Genomic DNA, 9,313 nt, shown 5'->3' with positions numbered 1-9,313 from the left:
ACACATCTTTCGTACATGCACAAGTTCTATATATGAACATATCTTATGTATACCCATAGACATTTTGACAATAGTGTTGAACCTTGTTGCTAATGGGCTCTCTTCTCTTGAAAGTGAGATGAAGTTCTTTGCATAGTGAAATGCCTCCCGGGAGGCTTGCTAGTGATTAGTTTTTGAGAGAAAGATCTGCCTATGAGGCTGAAGAAACCACTGGAAGCTTCTGGTTGATGAACCTATTTCATTTGGGAAGAATCACTCAGGTGCTTATGAGGAATCTTGAACCACCAGGAGGTGCCTTAGAACTCTGGTCCTTCAACAACGATGCCTAGCCAGCTCTCCCAATCAACAATAACAAATTTCTTAATGGTATTCTAATCCCTCTATTCTCCTTGGCACTAGTCCCACCTTCATGTTAGAGCTCAGGGTCTAGGCGGGCTTGGAGGTCGGCCCCTTTAATGTTATGAATGTATAAAACATAATAACATGTTTTTCTTCAATATGTTTTGTCTAGACAAACTAATACAACATGTTACAAATATTCATAATTGGTGAAATAGCAAGCATACATATATGTGTTTATATAAATATCAAATTTGTAATTTGTAAAAGAGATATTAATTTATATTATATTTTTCTTGCCATAAAATTATTAATGTAAAAATCCAATGATGAATGTTTCTCTTATAAATTTAACGAAAAATTATGTTTTGAGCTACTAGATAGTTACCTTGAGAGATTATATTTTGACTTACTTCATAGTGAGCTTTACATGGTAAAAAATATAAATATTCATTATGTTAATAGTTTTAAATGTTGCACCAATTCTTTACATATAAGGTTTGGTTTTTTCTAATTTTATTATTTTAAAAATAAAAAACAATCAATTTTCTTTGTGAAATTAGCCTCACAATTGTATTCCTTGTCCACAATTTTTAAGTATTTATTCCTCATTTAAAGGGAAATATTGCAGCAATACAAACAATTATCTTATACTTCCTTCTTAAAAAATATCATTTAAAAATAATTCAAAATCCATATAATTATGGAAAAACTAATATATATGTGTACAATTTTCTACATCCATATTTAATATAGATTTGTTTTATAGATATTTTAAAATATAAAAAATATGAAATTAATTTAGATGTAAAATATAAAATCCATCCGATTTTACAAAATATAATATTATAAATTTTCTAAAAACATTATCATTACATTTATTTTAATTCATAATTTATATAATAATAATTTTTATAAAGAAATATAATAAACATAACCATTCCATTTGTCAAAATAAATGCATTTCTCAATTAAAAAGGAAAAAATAATGAAAATGATATATATGTGTGTGTGTGCGCGCCCACTTGCACGCGTGTGTGAGAAAAAGGTGTCCATATCTAATATAATTAAATCTACACCTTTACTTACTTTAATCAGTTGCCTTAAATACTAAGTAAATTATTTATTGATTATTTATAATAAGATATTAAAAAAAAAAGTAGAAATTGGTTGTCTATGAGCTTCCAAGAAATAATCCACAACTATACTATATTAGCTCAAGGGTGCTTTTTCGAAATAGTTCTAGTGAAGCATGTAAGATAATCTCAATTGAATATTTATTTCTAATAAAATATTAAAAGATATAACATAATTATTATAGGTATTCATGAAATATATCCATTAATTATCATTCCTTATTTTAAACATAATTAAAAATAACGAAATATCTCATTAATCTAAATACAATTTTAAACTATGCTCCTTATTTAAAAATATATAAAAAACTTTAAATAAATTTTTACATTAATTTTAATTCTTCATATTAAATGTAATTAAAAATAAAAATAACTAAATAACTCTTAACCTCAATATAATTTTATACCATGTTATTATTTGAAAAAAAAAAAGGAAAAACAAGACCAGAAATTTCATTTAAGAAGAAAATAGAATAACTTAATTTTAGACCATGCTTTTATTGGAAAAAAAAAAAGAATAACATAGCCAGAAATTTCATTTAACAAGAAAATGGAATAACTTTTCCAAATCTGTTGCATTAAATCCCTTTGTATATTATAATTCCTTTTAAATGAGAAAGGCAAAAGGATGGGCACAGAGAATAATTTTTCAAAAATCACAAATTGTAAATGACTTAAAATGTGTTGACACTTTGTTTTTTCTAAATCATAATATATATTAATAATCATGGTACACTTCAAATCCGAAATCACAAATTGGAAATCACTTGGAAATATGTCTACCCTTTTCTTTTTCTAATTTAGAATATATATAATAATCATTGTATACATTAACTGGACCCTAATTTCTATACTGAACGATCTTCCTCACGCCACGGATTAAAATGACGTAGAAGAATGAAACGAGATGTGTCCACTCTTTTCCGTGAGGTTAGAAGATGCTCACTTCAAATTACAAATCTTCTAAACATTCTCCCTTGTCAATTAAGATTGAAAGCTTTCAGAAATTCAATTCTCCATCCATTATTCATTCCAAACGTGAAACCATCTGAAAGCTTTAAATTTTAAAATGAAATGAAATTGAAGGTGAATTCAAAATTAAAAATGAAAGCTTTTTGGAAATTAAAATTGTTGGCTCTTATTTCAAACGTGAAACCAAAGAATCAGAAAATACATAAAAAAATTTGCACTGTTATCCCTTGGAAGACCAAAATAATATAAAAAAAATTGCACTGTTATCCCTTGGAAGACCAAAATAATATAAATAATTACTGACTTGATCTGCATTGTGATTTGTGTGTTAGACGTTATTTTCCAAAGCCTCCACAAAGGCAATGGGAATTGGCTCTAAACAGTGTTTGCGATCGCTTGCTCTAGGCAACGAGGACGTCTTTATCTACAACTAATTCCTACTCAAATTTAATTTATATATAAATCTCATTGTAAATATTACTCCTAATTTATAAATGGAATAACTTTTCAAAATCATTATCTCTCACGCTCAGGATCAAAACCATTTTAAAAAGAAGAAAAAACAAAACTAGATGCTAACTTCAAATGGGTAGTTACGAATAATTCCGCTCTGCCCTCTGAAGGAATTCCGCTCTGCTTACAGATTTGAGAAAAAAATGAAAAGACCAGCAAAGTTTCGGTCTGTCGTTGTGGAAGAATTTAAAAAATACGACTGGCAAATCCGGAGCTGCTATCACATGGTCGTGGACTACAAGGAAGAGACCTTGGCGTGGATCATGGCTCTGGACGCCGTCTTCCTTCTTGAATGTTTGCAGTTTTATGTGAGACACGCTGACCAAAGCTCTCACTGGGAAGTCGAGCCCCTGGGACGCGAGACTGGCACCAGTGCCCTCTACAATTCCATTTTCAAAGATTTGATGAAGCTCGAAAATCAATTGCCGCTTTGTCTACTGAGAAAGCTTCTGGACTTGAAGTTGGGTTGTAAAGCTAAGGCAGAGGAGAGGTTATCCAGCCTGCTACGTCTGGTTTTCGAAGAAATATCGCCTTTCAGTTTCAAGTTGCCTGATAGTTCAAATCTCCGTATAAAGGAAAGACGGCACATGCTGGAGGCGCTGTACTACTGTATTGTCCCTCTTTCCAACATTGAAATTCCAATTCGATTTGAGGAAGAAAAGGATGCTCCTTATCCAGCGGACATGTCAACCGTTACTCCAATTCTAATTGAGGAAGAAAATGATTCGCCTGATTCAGCGGATAATTCAACCGTTACAGATGATTCGACTGATTCAGAGGATAATTCAACCGTTACAGAAGCCTTCAGTTCGCTCTGGGACACTGTCTCCTCTATTAAAGTTGGCCCCTTTCGATTTCTCACGGAATTGCTTCGGCGATTGCTTAACTGGAGGCCTGCGCAATTTGCGATGAAGTTGCCGTTGCAAGTTTTTCTGAGTTCGTTTAAGAGACTCAATAAAGATGCAATGGGAAGTGGGGAAGAATCATCTGTTAAGATCATACCGCCCTCTCGACACGAACTGAATATTCCTTCTGTGGCCGATTTATATTTTGCAGGAGTGAAATTCTCTCCTACTGATGGTGACCTCACCACAATCAAATTTGATGAGAAAACTGCAACGCTTTACCTCCCCAAAGTAAAGTTGGACACCAACACAGAGGTAATCCTCAGAAATCTGGTGGCATTCGAAGCTTCCGCTGCGTCTGGTGCTCTTGTTTTCAAGCGATATATCGATTTCATGAACGGTATGATCGACAGAGCAAACGATGTGAAATTGCTGAGAGAGAGCGGAATTATTCGTAACTACCTCCACAGTGACGCAGAGGTTGCCTGCCTGTAATGCGCTGCCCTAGGAAGGAATTCCGGATGTATGTCTCGTGCCCACCCTGAACTATGATGCCAGACACGCTGAAATGCGAGGTATAGCAATTATCGATGTTCAAATTTTGAATTTGGGCGGGGCGGGTTCACCAGTTCAAATTTCGAACTTAGGCGGGGCGGGTTCACCAGTTCAAATTTGAATTTGAATTGTTCGGTTAACATGGAGTAACATGCATAACATGCATGCTCAGCTTGTCACATCTCAGATGCGCGTCCAGATGCATAGCATAGCATGGTATAGTTTTATGTATTGTACATGGCGGTTATCCATGGTAAGGTTTTACCGGAAAGCGTTTGTTCAGAAATATTCAGGTGTGTCAGCGTGCTTGTAGTACAGTCTATGCCCACGGAATGACAGTGATGTAAGGGAGCATTTATAATACAATAGGGTTGGAAATAGGAACTGCCTCGATTTTATATGAGGTCGGTCTAATGGAAAGTCACGTGTGAGCAAGACGTCGAATTTATATGAGGTCGGTCTATTGATTTAGTTATAGTTTGACTTGTGTTCCATTTTGAACACATATTCCAAGCTCTCACAGAAGTAGGATCTCTATTTCTCAACATTGTCATTAGCTTATTTTAATTGTTGAACCATTTGGAAGGTTTTGATATTACAATGTGGTTCTTTTAATAACAAAACACTTTGTAAAATTTAAATACAATTTTTTTTTATTATGATATTAGTATATATTTTTTAAAACAATCAAAGGGTTTTTAAAATGGATGAATCATATTGGTTGGTTCTAAAAGCACAAATAAAATATCATGTGATTTATATCCAAAAATTTCTCATAAACTATTATGAAATTGTTTTTCTTTTATTAATTTATATTTATTTTTGTGTAGTTTCTCTATTAAAATTATATTTCATCTAAATAACAAATAGAAAACAAAAAACACATATGTTTAGTTGTTGGTTTGAGATTGCATAAATTAAACTAATAACATGACATTGTTATTTTTACATAATGAAGTTTTCACAGCTACTTTCGGAATATCCAGGAAATCCGATAGACATGAATCAAACAGTGAACTTCGCTCATATTTTTTAGATTTTCAAACAGTGAAGGAATCGTCCACGCGGTATCTTCTCTGATGGAGGCTATTATACACACTGTCATATGGGAATCGTTCACGTATCTTCTCTGATGGAGGTTACCTACGTTCTCCAAGGTCTGCTCAACCGAAGTCTGCTCAACCGATGTATGATGTCATGAATTAAAACTAGTCAATAAAATTAGAGGGAGTGTGAACGATTTATTTAATTTTCCACAACAAATATCAAATTTTTGTTGTTGACAAGCATTGCTTCTCCTCCAAATACCTTTGCTGCAAAACAATGGGGTTCCTAGCCACAAATGAAGAGGATTTCGATCAAGAGCATGCAAATTAAAATCCTTCTATGATTGGACATATTGCACAATTCAACACGAGATCCGACACCTGCCTTCCCAAATAAATAAACAATAATATTGGACCTCTCTGCAATGAGTGGAGGGGTAATGATGCTATTCGAGTTCTTTCTACTCAGAGACTTTCATCTGGTGCGATAGTAGTGCAATGCGGGTGAAAACATGCAGGAGTTCATTATTCTAGCAAATTAGAAGGACTAAAGAAGTGTGAAACAATGTCTCATGGATATAATAAGGTACAAAGTACCCTGATGGATGTGTTTTTTCCTTAAAATTTAACTTTGTTTGAGACATAAAAAATTGGTTTTATTGGCATTTTTCAAAAAGTATGAAAATTGACCCTAAAAAAAAAAATCATTATTCCAGTATCAACACTTTCGTTCTGAAGCTATATTTTGCAGGAAAATTTCGTAGAAAATTTCGTAGTCACTGCCATTTTTAAAACAGCCGCAAAATTGACACCTAAAAAAAAAATCATTATTCCAGTATCAACACTTTCGTTCTGAAGCTATATTTTGCAGGAAAATTTCGTAGTCACTGCCATTTTTAAAACAGCCGCAAAATTGACACCTAAAAAAAAACATCGTTCCAGTATACACACTTTTCGTTTTGAGCACTGTTTTTGTGGTTTTTTTGGGGTTTTTGGGCCAGAGTTCTCGTTTTGAGTTTATAGTTCCCGTTTCAAAGTTTACATTGTTTATTTTGGATTTATCATAACTTTGTTCTACTTTTGCCAATTTTTCCTTTACTTGCTTCAGCTCTGACAGTTGGAGTCTCAATTCTTCCATGGCTCTTATCAATTCCTCTGTGCTCATACTTGTACTGCTGCCTGGTACTACTCCTGCTGATGTTTCTGTACCTGTAATTACTGCTGCTGTGACTGCTGGGACATTTGGGGCCAATGCTGATCCAACTGTTGAGGGGTCTGCAGTTGTGACTGTAGGAATTACCTCAGGTGGCTAGGAGGTCGACTCTCCCTCCTTCTCTTTTAATTCTTTTTCATGTGCCTGCTCTGTATCAGTTAATCTTTCATTGAGCTTCATGAGCAAGTCCATCATGTCTTCCTCTGATTTCTGCTCTATAATTTCTGTAGTCTGAGGGTGCCGTGAAGGAGGTATCTTCAACTGTTTCCTTAAGGCAACAATGTCCTCTTCCTTCTTCTTGATTAGTGCCTTTATGCCTTTAGCATCTTTGGGATCATGTCCCAGTTCCATGATGATCTCTTCTAAGGATTTGATTATGTTATCTTTGGTTAGAGAAGAAGTTTTCTCCCAATTCAACTGAGCTAGTGTGTTGTCTAAAGAACTTTGTAACTGGTGGGCTAGCATTGCCTTGTCAGTTAGTGTGGAGTAAACCATTTCTCCAGTTTGCTTATGAAGTTCAATCTGGTCCACTGGATGAATGTCTTTGGCTAGGACCTCCAAGTTTGTTATGATGAAATCTACTGCTGACTGGGGTTGCTACACCTTAGGCTTAAAGTAACTCATTATCATTTTACCTTCCTTGATGTCATAGGCAAACATTAATCTTTGCTGGTTTGAGGGGGCCATCTTCAAGTATTGATTGTACATTTGAATCCTTATAGGATAATTTTTAGCCTTAATTTCTATGAAAGTCCGTTTAATGTCAGAGGGCTGTTTGCTTTGTAACCTGGTAGATGATACTTCAACATTGTGCTGCCTTTCTAGCTCCTGCCTATGTGAGCTAGTTGATGTATCTATCATTGGGGAAGTCTGCTGGCTCACTAACCTCTCACCTCTTAGGTTGTCTGTTGTTTCTTCAATGATTTCATCTTCTGACAAAGGATTCAACCTTTGCCTCTTTGCAACTGGTTGTTCTGTAGGTCCACTAATAGGTGTGGGCTCTATTCTTGCTTCTTTCCTCATTTAGAGGAGTTTGCAGTGCTAGAATTTCTGGTGCTTTAGATTGGGCAGGAGGAATTTGTACTTGTCCCTATTCTTTGGACACCCCTAACTGATCAATCATTATTGGCTGCTCTGTAGTTTCCACTTCTTTACCCTTTGAAGTCCCTGTGACTGATGTGCTAGATTTTTGTGCAGGTTGCTGAGAAGTTCCAGCAGAAGATGTTCCAACTCCTGATTGTTGAGGCAGCTTGAAAGATACCTGTCTAAAAGAGTCTAGGTCAAGGTGTTTTCAAGATCTTTCATAGCTTTTTACATCTTTTCTTGCTCACTAATTTCTTCTATCAAGGTCCATTCTACCCATTCTTCCTGATTTGCATACTATTCAATTTTTGGGATCCTATGATGTATATACACTGATAGCCTGTACCTTACCCTTCTGTCACTTATGAAACTACATGGGTCATATGGCACCCACCCAAAACTCTTCTTCAATCTAAGGTGGTCTTCTAAGATCTTTTCAGCATCTTTCCATGCATCCCTATCATGGATAACATAAGGGCCTAACTGGTTTTTGATTCTCAGCTGAGCCTTCTTCTTTATATTACAAAAGTGAGTCAAATCTACATTGATGATTTGCCTGAAATATTCTAATGCAAATAACCTCATGGGCACATATTTAGGCAATTTAAAATGGCAAAGTTTACACCCATACATTCTGAGCTTTGTGTGATTCTGGTAGAGGTACTAGTCACCTATTATGTAGTTTTTGGAAAGCTGCAAAATCTTCTTCATGTCACCAGTGAACCTAGGAGGAGGGGCTCCTATCAACAGAGTGAAGGCTGGGTGTACAAACAAGTCAATGAATTCATTATAAGTATAAGGGTACTCATAAGTATCATGGAAGACTGAGCTCCAAAAGATCACAGACCTCCGATTTCCTTTTGAGTCTAATTTCCTGATGGGAAATGGAAAGCTGTCTGGCTGATAATATAACAACAAATAGTATATAAAAGATGTGTATTTGAAGACTCCTTCTCTATACAAATTTAAAAACTGATTATAGATATTGTTGGCAATAAAAGTGGCATAGTCATACTTGACAGCAAGGGGCTGTCTTGGAGTAAATATTGACAATAAAACCAGGGTGATATCATCCACATATTCATTGGACCTAAATCCCAAGACCGAGGATATCATGTCAAGAATGAGTTTACCAATTTCAGTGAAAAAAGCATGCAGATAAGGAGGAGGGCCTTTAGGTTGGTGCTTTGGTGACATGAACATCTCAGCAATACGGGTTATCTCTGAGCTTGGCAATTGAGAAGCTTTTTTCAGCAAAATCCCATGGAAAGAGGAGCAAGAGGTTCAGTGGAATGAAAATGTATCATCTCGTTGATGGATTTAGCAGTTATGGAAAAAAGGACAGTTTGGGAAGGAGACATAACTGCTCTATGGACAGGGTCATAGTTGGCACAACATTGGTGAACGATGTCTAGGAAAACATGGACTGAGAGGAGGAAGTACATGGGAAGGTTTGATCCCCACAATCCAAAAATATCAAAATTGCTGAGATAATTATCCCTAATTTGGCAGAAGGCCTGAAGATGATTATAATCAGTGGTTAAGTCCTTTATTTGAAAATATTTGTCTGCAAGAGGTAGATAATTTAAGTCTTTGTGAGGTGCATTCACA

The 9,313-nt window shown here is 35.1% G+C and overlaps 1 protein-coding gene across 1 annotated transcript; it reads left to right on the top strand.

Moving 5' to 3' along the window:
• Positions 1 to 3,103: 3,103 nt before the first annotated feature.
• Positions 3,104 to 4,300, top strand: LOC149195568 (putative UPF0481 protein At3g02645). The gene has a single exon (XM_089407958.1). The coding sequence runs from the start codon at positions 3,104 to 3,106 to the stop codon at positions 4,298 to 4,300; it is 1,197 nt and encodes a 398-aa protein (XP_089264084.1).
• Positions 4,301 to 9,313: the final 5,013 nt, after the last annotated feature.

This window comes from Pinus tabuliformis, chromosome 2_2, assembly GCF_031772625.1.
Source record: "Pinus tabuliformis cultivar Carrire ecotype Pingquan chromosome 2_2, CPIR1, whole genome shotgun sequence".
Lineage (NCBI taxonomy): Eukaryota > Viridiplantae > Streptophyta > Pinopsida > Pinales > Pinaceae > Pinus > Pinus tabuliformis.
The sequence above is the reverse complement of the archived record's forward strand: the minus strand, read 5'-3'. Positions and strand labels throughout refer to the sequence as shown.